Source organism: Biomphalaria glabrata, chromosome 1 (assembly GCF_947242115.1).
Source record: "Biomphalaria glabrata chromosome 1, xgBioGlab47.1, whole genome shotgun sequence".
In the NCBI taxonomy this organism is placed as follows: domain Eukaryota; kingdom Metazoa; phylum Mollusca; class Gastropoda; family Planorbidae; genus Biomphalaria; species Biomphalaria glabrata.
The window spans coordinates 75,810,763-75,837,399 of NC_074711.1; the positions used below are offsets into that span (position 1 = coordinate 75,810,763).

Here is a 26,637-nt window from a genome sequence, read left to right on the forward strand (position 1 = left end):
TCCAGAACAGTGATGCTCAATCTTATTTGAACTGCGTGCAGTTCATATATCAGTGTCAAGAGAATGTTCTTGGAGCAGAATGGATGAAGTGGTGGATTACGTGTCATGTCTGTGTGCTCAACGAGTTAATGCAGGTATGATGGGAAGGTTTATGGAGAGCACTACTGTAATCAAAATAAATGGAAAGAAACAAATAGAAGGAAAGGCGGAAACAATATAACGAGAGATGTAAATAAAAACAGATAAATAGAAAGAAAGAAACAAGAAATAAAGAAATATACGAATGGATCCAATTTAATGGCTCTTGCGAGGCCCCCCCCCCCCCGTCTATTTTATTTACAAGAACTACTACTGTGAATTATCTCATTATATCAACATTTGTTTTACAACGAATAGGCGCCAGTGGATTAATTAAAGTTACGTCCGTCCTACGATACACTAAATATGTTAACTCTTTAACTTATACATCTTTACAGGATGCTGGCTTGTTGATCAGAAATATTGGGAGCATAAAGCAAACGAGTTAATGAAGTAGAAGGTGTATGCGTGCGTATGACTATCACTGTATGTGTGTATATATTCAATATAATAGATAAGTTCTGGAACAAAATATGAAAAATGAAAAAAAAAAACGTATTTGTTTCGTGTTCTCATTCCTCTTTGTCTTTTGCTTTTTTTTTTGCTTTACTCTCTCCCTCCCTCTTTCTCCCTCACTCTCTTTCTCTCTCTCTCTCACCCTACTATCTCTCTCTCTCTCTCACCCTACTCTATCTCTCTCTCTCTCTCTCTCTCTCTCTCTCTCTCTCTCTCTTTCTCTCTCTCTCTCCTTCCTTCTCGCACTTCCTTTTTAAAATCGTTCCGACGTCTGCTACATGCCAAAATGATGACATTTCCTGATGTGGTGTAAGCAAAAAGGCCCACATGGAGTTACAAATCATAACGGATCTTAATCTTTGCCTCAAACAGTCAAACTGGTCCAACTATAAACGCCAGGTTTTACAAAACCCAACTAATCCGAGGCCGAAATCGGGCCAAAAATGATCAGTAGCAAGGGATGTATAATAGAAACTAGATATATAGCAAGAAGATTGATTATAAATAGAATTGTAGATGTGCACTGCACAACATACTAATTAGCATCCTTGAAGCTCAACACAAGTAGGAAAGCAGTGAAAACGAATGGAAGCTTTTCATTTTTTTCCCAAAGGCATATCTTGCAGTGACATGTGTGCCATACGTGAACTAAATGTCATAAAATGTCATCAAAGCTTTGCACATTGTTAGCAGTGCATTATTTGTGACGGTACGCACCTGTACGGTTACCGGTACCTTTTTTAATTGGTTAAAAAAGTATTACTTTTCTTGTATTTTAACGTATATTATTAATTTATTAGTAGTTAAAAGTTAGCCAATTAATCACTGAGTACCGGCACCTATTTTTTTTTTTACAAAACAAAAGCACTGATTGTTAGTATATTGTTTAACACATTGGGAGGCATGACTAATTTACATTGTATATTATTAGCCCCATATCGTCTGCTGTTTAAGACTCTTTGAGTGCGCGACAGTCATTCAATATAAATGAACATTATTTCTCTTATCTTCTATCACCGGCGGACAATGGTTATGTTTGCCCTGGATGTGGCAAAACATGTAGGTCACACCTCGAGAAATATTGCATTTCTCATTAATCTTCGGACTCGAAGACAAGCTTTATTATTATTTATCTTATCTTATATATTACAGACGTTACTTTAAAAAAAAAGAAGATAATTACGTCCCGCGCATTTCTTGTGTTAATCTAGTCATGCGTGTTAATCAATGACTTAACCTCTGCCAAGTCGTTATTTTTTCCTGGCTGATTCAGGCAACCCATTCTATTCTCTAATGGCACTAGGGAAGAAAGGAGAACTTGTACGAATTTTTTCTAGCGTATAGAATAAGAAATGTGCCTCTAACTTTGTGTCTTTCTGATTATTACATATAGTATTTGTAAAGTAGCAAAGGATTCGATGATATTGAGAAAAGGACTGCCACTCCCCCTTTTTGCCATACTTATCTAAATACCAGATGTCAAAAACTTTTTTTAATCTGCATCTGAAACTTGAAGGCCGAAATTCATTAATTTGTCATTTTCCGTATTCTTTGCATGCACTATTTTTTTCTTCCTATTCTTTTCTTCTTCTCCTTTTCTCCCCACCCCACCCCTCTCTCTCTCTCTTTCTCTCTCTCTCTTTCTTTCTCTCTCTCTCTTTTTCTTTCTCTCTTTCTCTCTCTCTTTCTCTCTTTCCATCTCTCTCTCTCTTTCTCTCTTTCTCTCTTTCTCTCACTCTCCTTCTTTCTTTTTTTCCCTCTCTCTCTCTTTCTCTCACTCTTTCTTTCTCTCTCTATTTCTCTCTTTCTCTCTCTCTCTTTTTCTCTCTCTCTCTATCTCTCTCTTTCTCTCTCTCTATGTCTCTCTTTCTCTCTCTCTTTCTCTCTCTCTCTTTTTCTTTCTCTCTTTCTCTCTCTCTTTCTCTCTTTCTATCTCTCTCTCTCTCTTTCTCTCTCTCTCTCTTTCTCTCACTCTCTTTCTTTCTTTTTTTCTCTCTCTCTCTCTTTCTCTCATTCTTTCTTTCTCTCTCTATTTCTCTCTTTCTCTCTCTCTCTCTTTTTCTCTCTCTCTCTCTCTCTCTATCTCTCTCTTTCTCTGTCTCTCTATCTCTCTCTTTCTCTCTCTCTTTCTCTCTCTCTCTTTTTCTTTCTCTCTTTCTCTCTCTCTTTCTCTCTTTCTATCTCTCTCTCTCTCTTTCTCTCTCTCTCTCTCTCTCTCAAACTATCCCTGGTCCAGATCCACGAGAGGCCTCACATCCCATAATTCTAGAACATTTGTTTTGTTATCTTCTCACCGTCCAGGTCATTTCATGTACATCGAAGCCTCGGCCAAAGGCAAAGGACACAACGCCATTCTGTACTCCCCTCTCTACAGAGGTGTGAGTGAACAGTGTGTGGACTTCTTCTATCACATGTATGGTAGACACATAGGGACACTCAACGTCTATGCCCAGGTAAAGGATATGCCTTTGTAAAATGAAACAAACAAAGCAATTTTTGGAGAAAAAAAAAAAAAAACAGGAATTATATCTATGTGGGTCTTATAACCAGGGGATAGGATATGAAGGCCCCGGGCAGGATTTTTTGGCAGACTAAGAAGATTACATTGGTGTACATTATTTGGTTACATTTCACTCAGTGGCATTTTTTTTTTTTTTTTTTTGCAATATGCAGTATTGTGCAGTCTAGACTAGATCTAGGTCTTTTTATTACAAAGCGTATGAGTTATAACAACTCACTCCGTCTGTCTGTCTGTCTGTCTGGTACAAATTTTTTACACGTTATTTCTCCCATTTCCCATTCTCAGAAATTTTGCACAATTATTCATTTTCCCTAACAAAACTAGAATCAGTAAAACAAATTAAACAATTAATGAATTATTTAGTTGTTACCAATTAATTTTGCTTGATTACAATATTGAGATATATTGATGTAAATGTGCAGTTCTCTCTCTTTTTTTTTTTTTCTTATTAGGCCCGAGGAGATGTACTAAGGTCGGTGTGGAGGGCGTATGGTAACCAAGGAGACGTGTGGTCTAATGCCAGGTTGGCCATCCCCAAGGAACTTGCCATGTCAGGTTATCAGGTACGTACATGAGCACTTTACTTGCGACACACCTATAGAGGCCTACACACATACACACGCAAGCATCATATTTAGGTCTAAAAGTGCGAATCCAAAGTAGGACTCAAACTTGAACTGAAATTATTAAACTCGAACTCACTCAAAGAACCTTCATCATTAACGGGTGCAACCAACATTTACCTGGCAATTCTGTGACGTTTGCGGGCGCAAAGAGATTTCTCTTCAAATATCTTTTTAGAATATCTTTTAATGGTTACTTAGAATTAAGTCAAAATTGAAGTCTGAAAGGTAATTCAAACGAACACAATGGCTATACAATACCGGTACATTAAAGAAAAATCCAATTTCTAACTCCCTATCTACTCTGTTGAAATATAGTAGGCTAGAATACACTTAAACATAGGCCTCCACATACGCACACACATTAGAAGGACTAAATCTATCTGGGCCTGATTTTAGTATGTGGATACCCTTGGGTAGAATTTTTGTGGGGGCCCCTTACACTTTTTCTAAACCTTTAATAAAAATACACTTATTAATAATAATACTAATATCTAAAAGCATGTCATATTTTAGAAGACACAGAATACTTGTAAATTGAAACATATTTTCCTTCCTCAAAAAAAGTAAAATAATTTAATATACATATTTTTTTTTATGTATATTTTATGAGTTTGTGGAGGATAAGGCCCAGGAGTGACGAACTGCCATAAATCAGGAACTGCATTTTTATATTAAGAGCACGCTACAAGCTGACGCTTTTTAACCACTACAGCTGTCAACCTTAAGATTTAAAGTAGCCTATTGTCACTAAAATGCGAAGAAAAAAAAATGTCTAAAAAAATGTAAACGTTTCTGACTCGTCAAAATTAGGATATTTTTTTTTTACCTATTTTGTGGAGGCCTCTCTCTCTTGTCGATACCCCGGGCCCGGTGCAGTAGCCCCGACTGCACTCCCTTCAATCCAGCTCTGAACTCTATAATCTATATAGATCTAGATCTGGACTTTTATATTTGTCTGTGTAACTGCTAATTTCATTTTTCAACTGGTCCTTTATATAAGACTACCGTGCTTTCAATACCCCCCCCCCTTTTTTTTTTCTCAGTCCACTAATTCACTTTCTTGCCCTTATCATTAGCTCGTTCATTCGACATGTCAATAACATAGATCATTGGGTTTGTCAGTACATTATAATTTATTATCACAGTCAATATTAGCATGAGTGGCTTTTTTTTTTTTTCAAAGCTTATATCAACTCACTCTCTGTCTGGTAAAAAGTTTGTACACGTTATATCTTCCATACCCACAATCTGATCAAGCTGAAATTTAGCACAATTATTTCTTTTACCTGTCCCAATGGCCACCTACCCTTCAAGGCGTGGAAGGTTGAAAAGAGGCTAGACATGGCTGAACAGTGACATCTGAGAAGGATCCTACAAATAACATACCGAAATAATTTTACCAACAGAACATTTTTTTTCACGCACAATTTTCCACAGAAATCAGTCTAAGGTGACTTTCACAGCTACTTCCCAGCTGGTGCTCACGCTTGAGATAACACTGTCTAAATAGGTGAACTTTTCTATTCGCCGTTTAAGGGAACCTTGGGAAGTGGCGATTTGTGAGACATATCATTAGACAAGACAAAACACGTTTACCAAAGTCAGCCGAAAAGAGGAAAGCAAAAACAAGGCCGTCTGCGTCTAACATGACGTCACACCTTTTTAGAAGTCCTGAATTGCGTGAGCATCAGCTGGGATTCGGCTGTGAAAGTCGCCTTAGACTGATTTCTGTGGAGAGGACTTGCAGCCCTATGCGTCGAATGGCTCGCGAGGGGCTTACGACTATGTGTTTCTCAACATTTTACAACCAAAAATGTTACGTTCGCCACTCAACTGGTCAGATAAGATGTTTTGTGGAGCGCCGTAAGTTTACTTAGATTTGTCCGGGGCGAAGCGTATTTCTGCATTTCAGAGCTCCTGAAAGTCTTTCTCCTGACATCTACAACGCATTATTTATTACTATTAGGAAAATTATAAGTCAAATAGAATTAAATTACGAATGCGCATGGTATATCAAAAGTTGAATTTTTGAAGAGTGCATTTTTCCCACTAGGGTGCGGCAGCCCCCCGCACCTCCCGAGTGACACCACTGAGTTCATCTTCTGTTACATTCAGGCCAATTAGTTATATATTATTGGCAAACGCAGCTTTGCAATAGTCCGCAGTGAATGCCGCAGTTTGCACATTCTTCCCGATTTGTTATTATTTATTATAAGAAGGTACGAGAAAGTAAACTCCCTTGTTTTACTCCAAATGTGGTTTCTGTTCTGTAGTGTTGAGTTGTTTGTTTTTTTGTTGTTGTTGTTTTTTTACTTGTATTTTGATCAGAAATCTGAACTTAATTAATACTAGCCGACCGGCGGCGTAGCATACGCCACTATTTGGCAGGGCCGGCCTTAGGCCACTAAAACCTATGCGACCGTAGTGGGCCCGCATTTTCATAGGACCCGCGCTAATTCTAGGTGTATAAATTATTAAATTAAACTATTTTATAACTTATAACAGATTTCCAGCGGCCTCCTGTCGATTTACCAGAAGCTCCTGGAAATATCCTGAAATTGCAAAATATACGAAAAAGTCCAGGAAATATCCGGAAATTATTATAATCTTTAGAAAACTCATACAAATCTCCTGAAATATTATACACAAAAATTGTCATTTTGGGGTGTCATTCAATATGGAAAACGACAATCCTACGCGCGATAAAAACGGCATTATCCCGTAATTTTGGAATCTGATGAAAGAAGCTTCTCGAGTCTCAAACTAATGAAGAATTACTTGAGGTCAACAATTCTCGTAGATAGATATAAACATTTGGTAATTCCTGCTATTGAGCGTGATCTATGTAGGAAATAGAATTTTTATGATATACTGTATGACTTCGCTACACGCAAGGCTCGTAAGGTAATTCTGTACCTAGTAAATAATGAATAAAATGCAAAGACGAATGTAATTTCTAATATAAACTCTTATTTTTCACTTATAATCCGTATCCCTACCAAAACTGGGCCCCGCGAATTCCGTTTCGCATAGGGCCCCACAATGGTTAAGTCCGGCCCTGCTATTTAGTGACGGGTGAATACAGAGTAGATTACTTGTTCTCCCCCCCCCCTCTTTTTTCGCCGCTAAAACTACGTGGGGTAGAAATAAAAAAGAGAGCTCTTTCCATGACTTATTGGTCACAACGGCTAAATCCGGCCCTGCTATTTTGTGTTGGGTGAATAGCCTACTACTTGTTCTCCCCCCCCCCCTTTTTTTTCGTAGGGTAACTCCAGTCCGACTTGCAGAAATAAAATGGTAATCTTTCCTTTACTTCTTGTCCAAACTCTTGAGCCAAGAAGAGAATTATATATGTAGATTCTTATGGTGAGGTACAGTTCTTTATGCCATTTGTTATTGAATGTGCTTTGTGAGATCCACTGTTTCTTACTAACTGTATTTTTCATTAAATATTTCCAGTTAAAGGATTTTCTTTCTTATATTGTGCAACAATGAAGCCTTCGTATTCTTCGACTATTATCGCTTCCGTCTGTGGTTTAAGGACAGCTTTGCTCCATGCTGAACAGGACCTTGCTAGTATGGCCTGTGGGACTGATATCATGGTTAGGGTTATGGTTACCTTTCTTTGGTGAACTTACCTCCCTCTTTTTAGCCATAGGAAAGTCGCTTGGTCATCCAAGCTGGTTGCTGGATGATCCTTTTCATGTGTAGCTTAATCAAATTATATAGGCTATCATACATTTTTAGATCCAAAATTTATCATCAATAAAATACGCGATGTCAAAGCCTTAACAAACACAACTAATAAGTATGAGGTCTTGAATATTAGAAATCAATAACTTAAGTTCCTTTGTTCCTAATCTTATTTTTTTCTCAATCATTTCATTTAACTGGTCATTGTTGTTTATCTTTGTGATTCTTTTTCTTTTTTTCAGATTGTTTTTGAAGGTATAACAGAAAATGGTTACCAGGGTGACATTTCTATTGACGACGTTAGTGTCACAGACGGTCCTTGCCCAGTGGACAAGAAAGTTGTGGCAGTCAAAGTCGCCATCAACACAACGTCACTAGTAAGCGAAGAGAGATCACTCTCATCGGCCACCATCAACGAAAGCAAGCCGTTGTCTCCCATTGTCAATGAGATCAAACCGCTTCCACTTGCAGTTAGCGAGATCAAACCACTGCCGACCAAACCACTTCCAACAGTGCAAAGTGAAAACAAAACACGTGGGAAAAAGCACAGGAAGAATCTGAGACGACATAGTGGAAAATAGAACATTGAAAATACATATGAGAAACTTTGAAGTGACTTGAAAGATTGTTACACAATTGAGTAGATTTTTTTTTCAGATGTTTCCAATGTGTTAGTGAAAGTATATTTCCTGTTTTTGTATTATTTATACAACTTTTTACTTACTTATATTGGGAGGGTTTTCACACTACAATATTATCACAGAAATGTGGTGAACAGTTTTTAAATGAATAAATTAATTAATAATGTCAAGGATGCCATAATGAAAGATCGCTGTTGCAAATCATATAAAAAAAAATTACTTTCTGCTTTAAGCAATAGAGACTATAAATAAATTTGATTCTTATGCACAAAAGCTAGTATGTTTTTTATTACTTTTATATTCAGGACACACCAAAAAGCTTGTCTTTTATAGATTTGCAACCATGTATGACTATATCCAATAGTGCAGTACAGAATATTAGCATTGCATATAGTTTCTAGCCACAAGTAGATTTATAAAAGTTTTTTTGAAACCACTGTTCCTCCTTTTTATTTTAAAACAGAAGGATAATTATACATTTTAAAACAAGAGGAAAATCATACAAATAAAATATGTTAGTCTGTTAAGGTTAACTAAATTGGAAACCATATTTTATTATATTGCTGTACTTTTAGCACTTTTAGCTCATTCATTAAAAAAATATGAGATACTTTATTACTATAAAGATTTAGTCAAAGGTATTTTGCCCAAAATTGAGATAGTGTGGGCATTAAACTTTTATGCCCTGGCCAGAAATGCATTAATAATTTGCAGCCCTTTAGATGATGCTACTACAAATATTTTTTTTAACTTCCTAAAATCTGTTATAAGAGCTAAGTAGTTTTAAGCTCGAAAAGCAACATTTGCACAAATTTAATCTAACTTATCTACACAAGAAGAACCCTACCAGTGGCTAGATACATACAAAACTAGAAATACAATATTATGCTTACATTTTAAAATTTTCTGAAAAATATATGGTTCTGAAATTCAGTTCTTAGATTTTTTAAAAATCTTAATAAATCATTTTTAATCTCTAATTCAGATATCTAAAAGCAACATTCATCACATTTGTGTCATAAAGCTGCACTTCCTAATTATAGACAGAATTAGTTTTCTGTTTTTCTTGAATATTTAAAAAAATTCTTTTGGGTTATTTAGGCTCATAGCAAATAATAATTCAGCTATCCACTTCCTTTTTTTTTTGTTTTGTTTAATCAATTTTCTTTTGTAAAAAATGTATATTATTATGACTGTCATGAAAACATGTCACATTTTATTTGTTTATTTTGTATGAATGAAGTATACTTGATTTTAAACATAAAATAAAAAAAACTCACCATGACACAGTGCCTTATTTTATTTCACTATTTGTTATAAATGTTTATTAATTTCAACTTTAATGTGAAAGGTAGAAAGGGAGGCAAATACTATGTAGATTTGTTTAATAATTAGTAAAAGTTCCCCTTTCAGACCTTCATGATTTATAGGGCAGATAATGTAAAGGTCATCTGTTTCAGTGGCCCATGGTTAACAAGGGTGTCATATGGCCAGAACAATGACCTTTACTTTTCCTCAACTAATGTCAGGTAACCATTAGAGCTGGGTGGACTCAGAGGCATCCAAAGATCTCAAAATTAAAATTCCCATTCTTCACTAGGATTCAAACCCGGGACACGAGACACCCAGTTTGGAAGCCAAGCACTTTATCGCTCAGTCACCGCACCTCCTTGATTAATAATTAATTATTTTTTTTTTTATAAATTATTCTTGTTTATTTATTAATTTTGTTTTTGCACTTTGTTAAAATATGACTTCTAAACCTTTTTTCTTTTTTTAAAGCTAATCTTCTTAAGTGGAGCGATTGTGATGGAGTGATTTTTTGTTCTGTTTTATTCAAATCCAATAACTCTAAAAAGATGAAAAAAAAGAAGTTAAATTTCTCTTCAGATATAGTGGCAAAGTATGAAGCTCACAACTGGGGTATTAATTCACATAACATATAACACTATTTCTTCATTGTCTGATTTAAAGACAATGTTTTATTATTGTAAAAAAATTAAAAAGGAATCATGATTTTTAACTTCAAACATCAAACTTTTATTGCTATAGAATTTCCTATATACCATAGATCTAAATGTTTTAATGCATCACTAATATGAGTAGTAACAATCAAAACCAGTTTCTTAAAACCTCTCAGAATATCATTTACTGTATACTTCTTTTGTAATATGTGAATGCAAAAATATGTGAAGCCTACCTAGAGCTGTTTTCTAAAAAAAAAAAAAAAGTTTTCTTATATTGATTTATTTGTAGTACAATTTAAATAGAAGATACTGTATATTTAAGGCCTTGTAATAAAGAAACATAAAATTATTAAATAAAAAAAATTAATGACATGTTGACATTGATATAAATGTTTATGCCAGAAAATGTTCAATTACCAGTAGGCCTACTTGCCTCTAGGGCTGTTTGTTGTCTGAATAAATAAATATTTTTTTTGCATATAAGTAAATGAATGCATTTTTTTGTCATAAAAAGACTAATTAATATTAGAATATATCTTCATATTTTTCCTAACATGCCAGAAAATGTTCAATTACCAGTAGGCCTACTTGCCTCTAGGGCTGTTTGTTGTCTGAATAAATAAATATTTTTTTTGCATATAAGTAAATGAATGCATTTTTTTGTCATAAAAAGACTAATTAATATTAGAATATATCTTCATATTTTTCCTAACATTTTTAAATTAATTTTTTTTTTTTATGTTTTTATATTTTATTTGTAGGAATTTTTTGTGTAAATATGATTTCCATCTTTTTGTACACCAAATAACATGAACAAAAGTTGTTTTAACCTTTTTTGTTTTTGTACTGCCAGTTGTTTAAATAGCACTTTTTACTTTTGTTTTATATAAAAGTAATTACAAGCATAATGAACAGTTTTGCTTGACCTCACCTTGAGTTTTTTTTTTTCAATTAAAATGTTTCATGATAACTTAGGAATTTTTCATTTGTGTTCTGGTTTAACTGTTGTTTTTTTTTGTTTATTGTATGCTATTTACACATCAAGTGTTGAAATGTTCTAAGATGCACTTCACAACCACATACAATATATAGATATAGAAATTGAAGATGCCATTAGTTTAAAAATATTCATCTAGCTAGTGATTATTATTACAACACAGTGCATATTGTCTAGGTGTAAGGGACAAGCAAGCCAATACAATAAATGGATCAATTGCAAGTTAAAGGATTGGTGTAGACCACAAACCCACTAGCTTCTAGAGGTGGGTGAAAAGGCATACAGCACATGGAATATGTTTGATGTTGTATTGGCAATGTTAGAACTGGGCATAACAGATTTTGAATTAACATATTTTTTTAAAATAAGTATAAAGTAAGGAAAAAGAATTTAATTAAATGAATTCAAATTTTTAAAAATTTTTAAGTTAGTGAGTTGGAACTATCTGGATTCCACTGTATGTATATACAAAGCCTTATTATTATAGATAGAAAGAAAGATACAAACACCTAAGTGAACCCTCATTTCATTAGTAAAATTATGACAAGATTTCAAAGAAACCACTTCTTGAATCCATGGTGCTATTTATGAAGTTGAATGTCAACTCTTGTACTCCTTATCACTTCTTACTTACCTCAACTGATGATGTTATCATCTTTACAATAATGAAATCATGCCTAAGTGGGCCTAATAGTTTTATTTCTTAATTTATGTCATTATATAGGACTACTTATTTTTTATTAGCAATGTGATGAATGTCAAAATATTGAATAGATTATGTTTTGGATTAGTGTTGATTCATATTATTTGCAGATACAATTCCTTTTTTTTTTCTAAGCTGTTTACTATAGAACTTTTTTTTTTTGTTAAAGTGTAAAAAAAGAAATATTTAGGAAAAAAAAAAATGACCAAAACTTTTTGTTGTAAATATAGTTTGCATTAACCAATAAACAAAAGTACTAAATAAATGACACTACTTGAAACATAGCTATTTTCATTTCTATATATTGTAAATGTTATGCTCACAGAACAAGGCTAGAAAATCTGATATGGAGATATTTTATTACTTGTATTACCAAGGGAGAAGACACTTTCTGGATCTTGGGATTCAAGTTGTGCACTTCTGAATGTAAAAAATCTGTAAAAACATGACCTACCTCTGACTCATTTAGCTATGGGTACATAGAAACTCATTTTAAAATGACTGTGTTAAAGAAAAACAGAAAACTAATTCAACTCAACACCCTCTGAACATATTTAGTCTGAAATTCTCTTAATGAATATAGAAATGCAAAACCTATAGGCTAATCATATCTCTAATATTTGGTCAAATTTCTAAGATGATTTGATGACTTATGTTAATATTACAAATTTTTAAAAAATTATCAAAATTATGGTTTTAACAATAATCCTGTATATACTATTCATTTAGAACTTACTAAATAAGATTCTGAAGTAACTAAGCAAAAAATAAATATAATATCAACTAATAAACATGATTTCAAGCTTAAAATAATGTGAACACCACAGCATATTTAATATATATGGTATAGGTAAAAGAAGACAAAAGCAGCACAAAATGTAAAATCAATATAAATACCAAGTCTCAGGTAGAAACTGTTTATTTTCATGCAAATGGATATTGTAGTTCACAACACCTCAATAGTGATAAGACATAACACTTCAATAATATGCTGTCAACAGCATCCCATATACAGACAGACAAACATATTTAACAATATGCTGACAACAGCATCACATTTACAGATAGATAAACATATTGAACAATATGCTGACAACAGCATCACATTTACAGACAGATCAATGAACAATATGCTGACAACAGTATCCCATATAAAGACAGACAAACACATTGAACAATATGCTGACAACAGTATCCCATATAAAGACAGACAAACACATTGAACAATATGCTGACAACAGCATCACATATACAGACAAACATATTGAACAATATGCTGACAACAGCATCACATTTACAGACAGATGAACATCATTGATTAATGTCAGCACTTACAGTCACTCCACAAACATATTGAAAAAACAAAATGCAGTTGTTGTTTTTCTACACACAAGAAAGCAACTATATTTAAAAAAAAAATAAATACAACTGGAATAAATGTTAAATTTATGATCTAGACTCTTTTGTCATCAAAAGAATAAATATACAACCAAAAATATATATAAATAGATTACTCTTTTTTTCAATACAGTCTTCTTAAAAATCTAACTACAAAATTATTTTCTAGCTTTGTCTTCATTCCAAAAAAACATGTACCATATCAACCTCCATTGCTATTCCCAACAGCATCACAACAGGATCAGAAACACAAAGTGTATGGTTAGCAGTAGATGAAGATGGTCACCTAGCGCTTTAGTTTGGTTTTTTAAATCAAGGACTTCATATGCCAGCAGCAACTCAACAGCACACACATTTCATCTTTAAACACATACAACTAAATGCTAAATTAATACCTAATATCAATTATAGTTTATGATCAATAATTTATCTTTAATAGTTCACTTCTCATACCAAAATAAAATTAATTTTTAAAAATTATAAATAATGAATTTTAATTATGATCAATATATTATATAATATAGATATATAATAGAAATCAGCCTAAAAAACCTAAGAACCATTTAATATTAATGATCATATTATACTATTATACACATATTTCTCTATAGAAAACAATGCAGACAGTTTGAAAAAAAAAAAGCTCTATTTTAAAAAAAAAAAGCTTACATTGTCTGGAAGATTATTTCCGATCATATTAAGGCAAATATGGCTTGGTTACAACATCATCATTATGCATTTCATAGTAAAAAAAAAAAAAAAAAAAAAGTTTCAAGCACAATGTAAGTGATAACAACATGATTAAAACAATATAGTGATATGAGTGCTGTTTTAGTGTCCCAAATATGTTACAGGTCCTACAACTAAATCACTCATACTCTTATCACACATTCTCATTTATCTAAAAATTTACAATCTGAAAGAAGAAATAGAATATTATTAAATATTTTTTTTATTAGAAAATAATAACAAAATAAAATAAATATGAAAAAAAAAAAAAAACAGTTGGCACTTGTTAGTTATCATGTGTAACTAAGAACAAAAAAAATGTGACAGACAGCTAAGAACTTCACAGTTGAAGGCAGTAGGCACTGCTGAAAAATAACCTGTATTCCATCATGTTACACAACATTATTTCTCAAATGTAATAAATAAATAGGATTTTTAAAAATATTGTAATGCAATAAAATTCAATCTTTAAAAATATTTTTTTTTAAATCTTTCATTAAAACATGATGACAACTTTTCTTAGATACAACTGACACCAAATGTTGGAGTATTGAGAGGTCATTGTAAAATAAAAGAGGTTAAAACTAACATCACACTTAACACAAAGTTGCATTGATGTTTATATGAAGGTCGCACACACTGACTAAAATGATTTGTCTTTCCGTGGTTATGCTGATATCAATGTACTATCATTGTGAAACTGGATAAGAATGAAAACAAGCAAATAGAAATAAGCAGACTCTTTGCACACACAAAAAAAAGTGAGGTCGATGTACAAATAAATGTGAACATTTAGCTTGAGCTCTAGTCTGGAAAGAAAAAACTTTATTTTCCACTTGAACATACTTAGTGTACTCACTTAACATCTTTTTAATGATAGAACATTTTTATCTATCTGCACAATAAAAAAATTTAAAAAAATATATTAATACTACCTTATTGTTTGCACAAATTAATTATAATAAACTAATATTGTTTTAAATAAGGATTTAGTAAATTAGACAGATTTTCACATTTTTATAGGCCAAGCACTTTTTAACTAACTATACAAATTCTTTTTTTTTTTTAATGTTATACATATAAATGTGTTGGTAAATCTCCTATGCCTAAAAGTTTAAATTATTTAGGAAGACCAAAAGCATATGATTTTGTGGAATGTTTATGACATTGAATACATGAAAATGTTTTTTGAATTATGAAAGATGACAGGCTAATTTATATAAACTGCTTTTCATTCTCTGCTACTTATCTTGCTAAGATGTAGATGCTTAATAAAACCTTTTCCTGGAATTCTCTTGCTGCTTCTGAAATATAATGAGTCCAACCATGACACATACACCAATACCAATCACAAGAAGAAGGATGATGACCAAAAGCTTCCATCCAGTAAGGTTTTCTAGTAGGTAAGATCCCTTGGAGTCATCTATTCTATCTGATTATAAGAAAATCAATTCCTTGTATTTTAAAAAATGGTAATATATAATAATTAATAATTAGTAAAGTTAATTATTAAGTAATGATTAAATTACTTTGATGACACATTTTTAAAATGTTTCTCTTAATACACAAAAAATTAAATATTATTAATTGACATTCTCACAAAAAAAAAAAAAGAACAAGACCAAAAGTTTGTAACCTGAAGTTCAGATTTATTGGTTAACTATAATAAGAGTTCATGTTCATGCAACCGAGATGACTATGTGTATTAAAGTCTGATTTGTAAATTGGCCTTGAAAAAACTACAGCCTATGAAATTTTTAGTTTAAAAAAAAATGATTAATACAAGCGCAAACCATTTAGTTGGGATGTCATCATATTGTTTTGTGTTCACCATTAAATAATTAGTTGGAATTTCCAACAATAACAAACTTTTATTTTTTAAGTACATCTTAACAAAGAGCTTTTGTTTACTATTTCATTTTACATTTTGTTTTGATAATCTTTTTCATTTAGTGGATATAATAATATTGTTGGGTTTTGTTTTTTTTAAGAAATGTCTGTAATTAAAATTAGATAACAATTAGATTGTATATTCAGATTTATATTTACGAGTGAACAACTGGGAAGAGAATTAAAGTCTCATCCAACATGCACTACTTGAGATAAAACTTTTTTTTCAACATCTTGTGAGAAATACAGAAATACAAATAGAGTAGGAAAGCTTTTAAGAGTCATGTTTTACCACATTATTATGTAAAGATTAAAACAAAATAACAGTACCATGGCATTATAACAATGTCATTAGTCTATCATCCCTGATAGTGTGTTACATTTGAAAGTATTGTTATAAAGTATGTTTTTTTACACAAATTTAAGATATCTTCAAGAATATCAGAACTTCTGTCAGCTCTATTATATTACTGCACCACTTTTTCATGGAGAAAACTTGACCAATAGATAATTAGCCCAGATAGGTCCAAAGTGCAACCCCTCACTGCAAGGGTTAGAGGAACAAGGGCACAAGTCAGCCATGACTGCCTCCAGCTGCATGAGCTAGGCTTGATCTTTATCAGAGCTATGAAGCATTATGATGAATATCAGAATTTAATTCCCTTCCAAGGCAGCATGGAAATAGCAGTTATGCTTGTTATGACTCCAATATATAAAATTACCCTTTCTATTAATTTGCCTTATTATTTTAAATTACCTTTAAAATTAAATTTTAACTATTTTACTTACACAATTCAAATGTGAGCATTACAAGATACTTATCAATGATATAATGTTAGTTAGGCTAATGTAATGTTAGGCTAGTTTATTTACAAGTTGTGTTTCTTTTTCTACGTACCTCTGGGTGCTTCCATGGACTTTGCTTCAGGTAGGCCATAATAGGATGAACTCTTTTTCTAAAACCAAGCAAAAAAAAAAAAAAAAAAAGTTACCAATCAGTGAAACAATGAAATAAAGATCTTTTGAAGGATTTATAGTTTAGAAGGTGTGATAGTCATGAATGAACTTTTTTGCACAGTAATCCTTATTATTTTTAGTTGTTTTTTTAGTAATATAGTAATATCTGGCTAGATTAGTACAGAATAGAGTACTACTTACAGATTCCTCAGTGTCCAAGTCATAAAACTTTATAGAAATGATATCATGATTGTCTAGACAGAAAAGAAAACAAATAGTTAAATGCCTAAAAAATAAACTTGGAATAATCAAAGCTATAACACAACAATTTTAGATTTTTAGCTTTGAATAAGTATACAATTTAGCTTTAAAGGGAAACTCCGACGATTTTGTCAATTTTTAATTATGTGTTTTGATTTACAGATAATGAATATATAATTCTTTTTTTTTTATTTGCAATAATAACTTAGTAATTGATGTTTTTCTGACGTAATTTTCCTGCACATCCAAAATAATCAGACTTTCACCAGGTTTCTATGTGAAGTCACACAAACCTATCAATGTAATCTATTGACTTACTGTAACAGAAAACCATACAGTAAAGTTTACATTCTCGTAAAAGAAATATATCTTAGCCTATGGAGTTAGATCTAGATCATGTAAGCAAAGAAAAAATGTGTGTTAATAGTAGATTTACATGCTTGACTAACCACGGCAGTGTGTATTTTCTTGCTGACCACTCAACACACAACAAACACTATCGCTTGGTTGTCTTGTCATGACTGACTACACATAGTCTTGACTTACACTGAACAGTTTGTTAGAATAAGACACACAATCTGTTTACTTCTTGGGACAGGGAGGATCTTAGGTGAAAATTTACTTTTTTTTCTCGAGTTGGTTATCCTAATGCTTTTAGATCTATCTAAATATTTAAATAACTGTACCATAGCTATGGACTAGGCCGTCGCTAAGCCTAACAGCTACTGTAAGAATGAAGTGATACGATTAGTTAAATCTAGTTTCCCTTTCAGTATAGTTGAGGGAAATGACGCTTGCCTAAGCTAAAAACAAAATCTCAAAGAACCCCGTTTTTCTTTTGAGATGTCAAGAATTTACTGACTAATTTATTAAATATAAATGTTTCTAAGCCTTAAATAAAAAATGGTAAAATGTTTACTGTTACAACTTTTTCACAGAATTTAAATATGTCAATAACTCAAATTTGAAAAACCGATGCGGAGTTTCCCTTTAATGCTGTTTCTTTTTTATGTGTACATATTTTTACTATTGGCTGTGCAAGGTTTTTAACCCTGTAATTTGGCCATCTCAGTTGTTCTTCCTTAATCCCTGCAGCTGCTTATTCTTCTATTTTCTTTCTCCACTTGCTTTAAGTGGATTGGTAACTTTGTACTTATTTTGATTAATTCAATCCATCTCACAGACTGTTTCGAAAACATAATTCTATTTTTTTTTTATAGATATAACTAGAATTATTCTATTTTTTTATAGATATAACTAGATTTCTATTTTTTTAATAGATATAACTAGAATTATTTGCATAAAATTTATTTTTGAAAAAAAAAAAGGGGAAGGGGGGATTTTTTTTTCTTCTTCTTTGTATCCTCAAGTAGAATTGATTGCCATTGGGATAAGAACCTATCCTGTATACTCATCTCACACATACACACACCTTTAAGGATAGAGTAGTATCTTGTAAAACCCTAGACTTTAACCCCTCTATTGTAACAGCCAAGGATAAACACCCATCCATCATGGTACCATTAGAAGGAAACAGCTGAACAAACTGGGTTTTTAAAAATCTAAGACTGTCATGATTACAATGTGGTTAACATAGTCAAGTTTAGCTTGGCTGTCAAATAAGGGTGAGATCATTTGCAATTTTAATTAACTTGTTAATGTTTAATAAAATTTAAAGCTTACCAGCTAAATCACCAGTTGCAGCTGATACACCAAAGAAATAACCCAGAGGCAGCTTGATTCCATTCACAGAAAAGCATTCCTTCCAGCCACTTTTGTTATCTATGTCAGTTGAGACCTGCAATGGTTTTAAAAGTTTATCAAGTTTCATCTAAAAGCAACAGTTAAATAGCTCAGTGTCTGAGTAAAGAGATGTGTGGCCAGTAGTTAATCTTTACACTTTCCCCTAATGATGCGGCTAAAAATACTGTTAGATGAATTTCAACAATGCTCTCAGTGACTTAAACACTCGTACACTTTGTTCAATTTTAATTCCATCCCATTTAGACAGAAATATTCCTAATAACTGTTGAAAGTAATTATTATTTACATTTAGAAAATAGTAGACAATTAATAATGTGTTTGTTTTATTACATTTCAGGTTTTTCTTCAGAATTGAAGATTATCATATACTAATCCAAATTTTCTGCAGGGCAAGGCTCCTGTTATCATCGAGATGTCAGTCCAAAGGGCATACCACACCACAATGCAGCCATCAATACTAGTCAAAAAAACCTTTACATCTTTAAGGAAAGCTATAAATTTGCCAGAAAAGCTCTGCATGCATAAATTTATTTTAATAAAAAGATTAAACATTTCCAAATGACATTTTGTTACTTACTGTGAGCTGTTCTGTGTTTCCATCATATCTGACAGCCAAGTAAGTTTCATAATTCTTATTTCTAAACTGAGCCTCACAACCAGCCAGTTGAGTGTGTGTGCCATCAGTATCATGATCATATTTTAAACTGCCATTACTAACCATGGCAGAAATATAAGGATGGTTGTGCTGCAAGAGAGGTGAATAAATTGACATTATAAAAATTAGCCCTCTAAGGGTGTTTGATTAATGCACATAGCTATAGCCAGTGGCATCACTAGAAGGTGCAAGGGGTGCTGTGCCCACCAGGTGACACTCATCAGGGGGTGACACCCAAAAAGAAATACATTTTTTTTAAAGCAAGCAACTTAAAAATAAATAGGTGCCTGAAGCTAGATACCCCAACATACTTATATATGTTTAATAGACGGAACTAGAAAGAAATATTTTTCATTATATTCTATGTACATGAATCGACAATCCTTTTACACATTCAATGAAATTTGTTAAAAAACGTATTTACATTATGAGGGCCATTATGATTACTGTAAGTATCTAAGAAGATTCCAAGTCCAGTGAAAGGATCACTGTTACCAAAAATAGATCCTGAGAATAAAGAAAACAAATAGTCCTATTTAAGAATTCATTTTAAAAAAATTTGTTTGAAAAAAAGAAAACAATTTAGTAATTCTTAATGTCAAGCAATAGAAATTGCTCTACTTTTGGTAACTAACCAGCTATCATTCTGTCTTTAGTATACCATACAGCAAAACCATCACCAAATAGTGACTTTCCACTGCCATGTACTTTGAATTGGATGTGGAGCTCCCAACTTCGCACAATGCAAGGCTGAAACACAAAAGAAATGAGCTTCTTCTTCTTCTTCGTTCTCAAAGAAATGAGCAAATACAGAGAGTTATACAGCTTAAATGTGCCAATATTTATCTTATACATGCCTAAAGGCTATTTTTGTGTAAGCTCTGGATTGTTGGTGAAAGTGGGTATTTCTTGGTGGGCGTGGCAGTGCTGGGTGGGGTATGTGACTGTTGACCTTTGGGTGGCAGGTAAATGCTTGTGAACACCATCGATAAAAAAAAATATCTTTTTTTTTTAAAATATGGATGGTCTAATGGTTAGTTTGCTTGACTCTGCGTCACTGCTAGGTGAAGTTGTTGGAGGGTCACTGGTTCAAGCCTGGTTAGGGCTGTCCCTTATTTTGCTATATCTAATTCACCATTTTCTCTCATTAAAAATTTGGTACCTAGTGCTACCGTTGTATATTCTGTAATACAAATGTTCTATGGATGTTATGTATTTTTATTTAGGTAATAAAGAGCAGTTTTCTTGTTTGTTTTTTCTTTTAAAAAGAAATATCAAAGTATTTTGAATGAAAAAATTAAAAAAACGAGAGAAAACTTACAACATTGTTCCAGATCGCCCCCATTTTACTTTGTCTATCTGGTGTTAAACGAATGTAGTTGTTGGTCACCATAGTGCTTCCTAAAAAGTCCCATTGTGGTACATTCATTCCAGATCCTTAATCCATCACAAAAGAAAATAGTACATAAAATTAGTTATTAATTTTTGATACTATTTGATAAATATTTTTTTTTAAATCAATGTATATCCATGTCAAAGCAAGACAACTAAATTTTTTTTTTGAATCAATGTATATCCATCTCAAAGCAAGACAACTAAATTTTTTTTTTTTTTTAATTTACAGAGATGATGATTTTGCTCCTCTATATATACAAATATTCACCACAGAATTACTAAAACAAGGGAATGGAAGGTTTTTTTTTTTCTCTAGGCCTGAAACTAATGGTCTAAAGCAGTGATTCCCAAAGTGGTCTATATAGACCCCCAGGGGTCTACGAAGACCTCCAAGGGGTCTATGAAAGATAAAATCTAAATTGGGGGTCCATGAGATGCCCACGGGGGTCTACGATAATAGATTTCATTTAAGCACATTTAATGTTCACATTCCACTAATGTAATTATTTCATACACTAATATATGATTTGTACCTTTGTTAATCCTTTAAATATTTATCCTGCTATTCAAATGAAAAATTGTTGTAATCAATTTCAATACTTATTTAAATAGCTTAATTTTGTCTACATGTAACTAATATTTAGAACAAAGAAAATAAAAAAGAAATGTAGACAGTACAGCATTAATTATTTAAAATAGGGATTCATTCCTTCCTTGTCGAACAAGCCTAAGTGACTCTTTTATGACGATATGAACCAGGTTCGCTGGAAGATCATCTGAGACAATGCTACCCTGACAAAAATAAAGATTTTAAAAACTTTCGAACACTTCAAAATAGACCCGCAAAATAATAGTTCGACGTCATATAGAAAAGATAATGGTTTGTGAGAGTCTTACAAGATTTCTTTTCTTATAGCAAAATACGGAAAACAGCAAAGGTCTAACATTGATTCTACCAGCCGTTTTGCACAAACCTACATCTGTTATTATTAAAAGAATTTCTTTAAGCAACAATACAGTTCAATGTCACTTCGATGGCATGAGTTATAAAATTAAAATTTCTTAAAATTAAGAAATCTTTGCAAAAGACATAAATACAGTTAGGTCTGACAAGGTGTAGCACTGTGTGCTACAAACTGTCTAATGGTCACCATCTCATCTCATCTATGCCTGTAGTCCCTTCTGGGCATAGGTTACCAACCAGCTTCCTCCAGGCATCTCGGTTCTGGGCGAATCTCTCCAACTGTCGCCACGTCTTGCCCATTTGCTTCCAGATCGCGGAGACCTGGAGAACCACCATCGCCATCATGTAAAAAATCCAGCTATTCATCAATACCTGCCTGATGAAAATTCTTATGATCCGCTGGCCAGACAAGATCTTGAATGAGGAACTGTGGCAAAGAACAAAGCAGCAGCCCACTGAAGTAGATATCCTTCAGAGACGCTGGAGATGGATAGTTCACACCCTTCGCAAGCCTGCAACCAACATAACAAGGCAAGCCCTAACCTGGAACCCCCAAGGAAAGAGGAAGAGGGGACGGCACAGAAATACATGGCGCTAATGGTCACCGTCTCCTTATATTTCCTTAGGGTTGACCCACGTGACCTTTCCCATGTTTGGCTATAGTAGCAAGGCAGCAGAGATTTGAATTCAGTTTTCCTTCTGCTAAATGGGTAGCAAGCCAAGGCTAATGAGCCCTTCCTGCTCAAAGTTTACTGGTTTAGGCTCCAGTTACTCGCCTTTGACCCATCTCCTGTTAATGAAAACAGTTCAGCAGATTCAACATTTGAGCCACACGTGAAAGATGAAGAAATACAAAAAAAACTGCTCTATGCGAAACCTTTTACAATGATACTTAAGGCATATTAATTAATTAATTAATTAATAATTTAATGTTGGAAAGACTACTTCATAGAACGACAAATTCGTATATTAATCATAATATCCGTAGTTGTGTAGTTTTAAATTACTTTTTCACTCCTCAACTCACTACAGTTAGAAATTTGTTTAAAAAATGTTGATGAATTTGCAAAAATGTGCAAGTTGAGCAGGGGGTTTACCGAAAACCAGAAAACATGGCAAGGGGTCTACGAGACAAAAAAGTTTGGGAACCACTGGTCTAAAGAAATGTTTGTGATGTCTAATGCAGTACATTGCTTGATTTTTAAGATTAAAGCATGAAAAAAAAAGTAAAATCAAGGGTGCTTTATACAGAATTCAAAAGCTGAACCTCTTAAGGGTCAATCCATTGGAGGATGCTTAAAAGTTTAGTGATGGGCAAAAGTTAACTAAAAAGTTAGAAACTTATAGTTTAACTAAAAAAAATGAATTAAGGCTATTGTTTAACTAGAAAAAAAAAGTTCGGTTAAAATCGTAGTTTAATTACTTAGTTACTAACTAAAAAGTTTAATTAAAACTTTTCAACATGTGGTCAGGGTTGAAACACACATCCCTGTTTTCTGGTCATGTGATATCAATAACTTTGATTATCAAAACAAATGATGCTGTTAACAACTATTTAGATAAAGTCAGTCTGCATTTGAAGAGGGTAAAGTAAGATGCTGGTAGAAGTTATGGGAGTAAATATTTGAAACTGAAAGTAGCAGTATTATAAAATGCTAAACATTTTTTGCCAAAAGCTTCTATGCAATATTATGAATGGGGTTGTTCCAAATTTTTTAGTGAGCCACATGGTGGTGTTTAATTGCTGTTTATAGTGGGAATCTGATTAGTGAGTTAGGTCAATATTTACTGGTTTTAATCAATTCATTTGCGGCAAACAATAAATAATATTTTAACTGTAGGAACATCAAATACACCCTTTTTATAGTCTTAAGACTTATTATTGAGATCTAAGTCTAAATCGACAGCTAGGCCTACTATAGATATAGATCTAAAAGCATTCTAAAGGATAACCAACTCTAGAAAAAAAATTGTAATCCATACCCTGTCTGACCATTAAGTAAATTAGACTAGAATCTACTAGATCTAGTCTAGTAGAGTCTAGATTTAGAATATTCAAGAATAATGATAAAATCTATTATCAATAAAATGTAATCTAGATCTAGTTTAAACTCTAGATCTAGTGAGTAGTGTATTACAGTCCTAATACCCTAGTAAGGCGTAGTAGTGAGTAGTAAGCAGATCTATCTTCACTAGCTACATAGACCTAAGTACATAGATCTAGGATTCTATAGATATAGACTAATATAGACTTAAGACTATATTCCTAAGATTCTAATTAAGACAAAGTTAGTGTCACCAAGACAGTCTAGTTAAGGACAGCTTAAACTCCCCTACGGTTCAAAATTATCGATTTTATTTTCATAACTGAATATTATACATTATACAGCATTCATTTCTGAACAATCTTTTATTTAATGATTTCATGTGAGGGGCTATGCCTGGGGGATCTTAAAATTTAGTTAATGTTAGTATAGAATTAAAATCTGAGTCTGATGCCTAAATATAGAGTTCTAAAGAGACTCTGAAATAAATTATATTAGGGTGTCCGGAATCAAATAATGTGGGTCAAATTTGTCAGAATTAAATGAAAACCCATGGTCTCTTTGACCTTAAATATAATTTATAATAAATATATGATAGGGGTACAAATATAAGTAGTCATCCTTATTCTCCTTATTATACTAAGAAGATTTTGATACAACTTCATTTTCTTTTCTATGTCGAACCATTGTCAAATAATTCGCTGTCCAAGTCAAACTTTGAAATTTTGACCTATAGGTGTTTGAATAGCATTATAAACTACTCTAGTCTTGAACTCTAGGAAGAGGTAAAGTCATCCTGGTAACAAAGGGAAAAAAAAAACTTGACTTACAAATTTGAAAAAAAATTTTTCTTACATAAAAAGACAGCTAAATGGAAGGAAATTGGGTCAGAATAATTGGAAAATGGATATGCATATTATACAGCAGTATTGAAGTAACGTCTGTATTATATAAGCATGCTAGTTTCATATTAAATATCAAAATAAAGATGTAATGACCACAAAAAACAGCGAGTGTTCGAATTCATGTAATGTCCGGAATAAATAAACTACTCTAGAATACTCTAGATTCCTAGAATACTGAATTATCATTTATTAAGAAAAATCAAAAAAATCTTGGAAGACAATGGCCACCAGCTCCATCAAAACTAGTCAAACTTTAAAAGTGGGCGACTGCTGTCAATCAAAACAAGAACGGAGCGGTACAAAAATTCATAGTCATTCGTACCTCACTCGGTCAGACTCTATTGTCTCTATCTCTATCACCGCCACTCATTGATGATAAAAATTGATCAGGCCTAATTCAGGGAACATGAAAAGCACCAAGATACCTGTCACCGACCTGTGTCACTTGACTGTGTGTACAGTGTAGTCGCTGAATGAACTCTTTATCATTTATGTTGTGTCTGTTGTATTTATGTGTATTTTTCTGTTGTGTTGTCTTTATAAATTATATGAGAAAAGAGTCCTTGTAAGTGTAATGACAACAAATTTCCGTAAGGATCAATAAAGCAGTCTTAGTCTTATCGACTTATATCTGAACTTATCATGACTTATGAATAGATTCTTAATCTTGACTCTAGAGTACTCTAGACTCTCTTCCCCGGGCCCCGGCTTAGTCTTTTTGTTTTTAATTTTAAGTCTAAAACTACTTACTAGATAATTATATAATCTAATAGATAGAGTAGAGTCTAGAGTAGAGACTTGGTAAGTTAGAGTTGTTGTCACTTTAGTCACTTAGACTTAGAAGTTAGACCTTAACTTGGTCGTCTTAGTTTAGTCTTAGAGAGATTCCTAAGTAAATGATCTATTAATCTATATATTCTAGATTCTAACTCTTGTAGTACCTTGATATGGTTTAATCAGAGAATGCTCTCTTCGTTGAAAATCCTTTGTGTTCCATTCTCCGTCGACACAAATAACAAATATAAGTAAAAACGTCCAAATAAAAAAGCACAGCACGTGAACTGCCATTTTGTTTACTAAAAATAACTCCGTCTGTTGTTGCTGTACATTGTGTACTATAAGTAGCAAGTCCGTGCTAAAATTTAAACCTAACCTATAAAAACGACCCACGTAGTTGCTTTTTTTTTTTTTTTTTGTGGTTCTCACATATTTTATCACATTTTAAGACCAGGGGCGGGACAGGTTATATGGGCATTCGGGCAAATGCCCAGTGGGCCGGTACCCAAATAGACCGGTAGGGGCATCTAACGGGCCTCATATAGAACTACTAGCAGGATCCATCCTTTTAGGGCTAAACCTCCCGCAAACGACAAGACAAGTCAGCAGTTGGCAGTTGGGTTCGAACTTTGAACCATCGAGACGACAGTCCGGCAAATATACCTCGATATATTGAGACACTGCTGAAATGATGTTTAAATAAGATTAGGTTTTTTTTAAATACACATTATTTGATTCATAAGTAAGTTTTCCAAATAATAATAATAATTTAAGGCTTGTCTTCGAGTCCGAAGATTAGTGAGGAATGCAGTATTTCCCGTGGATGGGCAGCCCCAGCTGTGACCTACATATTTTGCCACATCCAGGGCAAGCATTATAACCATTGTCCACAGATGGTCGATTTGGATTTTCTTTTCGCCGTCTGCGTTTGTCTTCGGCAGCGGATTTTCTTTTGGTCTCAAATGTGTATCCCGCGGCTTTTGTGAGTGACTTCCAGCTATCTCATTCTGAGGCCGCATGCAACCAGGTGCTCTCTTCTATGTCAGTCAAGGCAAGTTGACGCCTAAGCTGGTATTTGAAGCGTTCCCGTGGGGCGCCTCTGTTACGTCGACCACCTTTTAGCTCATCAAAAAGACTGCCTTTAGGCATACGTTC

General features: G+C 33.0%; 2 protein-coding genes across 3 annotated transcripts in view; one reads left to right on the forward strand and one right to left on the reverse strand.

The window, feature by feature from the left end:
* The window catches only part of LOC106072606 (uncharacterized), an 86,954-nt gene extending 74,942 nt beyond the window's left edge, over nt 1-12,012 (forward strand). For both annotated transcript variants that reach the window (XM_056014875.1, XM_056014877.1), the window contains exons 8-10: nt 2,896-3,047; nt 3,568-3,678; nt 7,677-12,012. In XM_056014875.1, the coding sequence (XP_055870850.1) occupies nt 2,896-3,047; nt 3,568-3,678; nt 7,677-8,015 (602 nt within the window). In that variant the 3' untranslated portion in view covers nt 8,016-12,012. The remainder of the gene's footprint in view (nt 1-2,895; nt 3,048-3,567; nt 3,679-7,676) is intronic.
* Nucleotides 12,013-12,645: 633 nt separating this feature from the next.
* LOC106072605 (vesicular integral-membrane protein VIP36-like) lies at nt 12,646-25,817 on the reverse strand. The gene is made up of 9 exons (XM_056014889.1): nt 25,647-25,817; nt 20,718-20,833; nt 20,032-20,146; nt 19,821-19,903; nt 19,319-19,486; nt 18,661-18,775; nt 16,918-16,970; nt 16,658-16,715; nt 12,646-15,301 (listed from the first exon to the last, which is right to left on the reverse strand). The coding sequence occupies exons 1-9, from the start codon at nt 25,771-25,773 to the stop codon at nt 15,138-15,140; spliced, it is 999 nt and encodes a 332-aa protein (XP_055870864.1). The 5' UTR covers nt 25,774-25,817; the 3' UTR covers nt 12,646-15,137.
* Nucleotides 25,818-26,637: the final 820 nt, after the last annotated feature.

Coding starts and splice junctions, on each gene's coding strand:
- LOC106072605 (XM_056014889.1), bottom strand. CDS start 25,773: ATGGCAGTTCACGTGCTGTGCTTTTTTATTTGGACGTTTTTACTTATA. Junction 20,147..20,717: donor GGGCGATCTGGAACAATGTT/GTAAGTTTTCTC, acceptor TTTGTGTTTCAG/CCTTGCATTGTGCGAAGTTG. Junction 18,776..19,318: donor GAAACACAGAACAGCTCACA/GTAAGTAACAAA, acceptor AAACCATTGCAG/GTCTCAACTGACATAGATAA.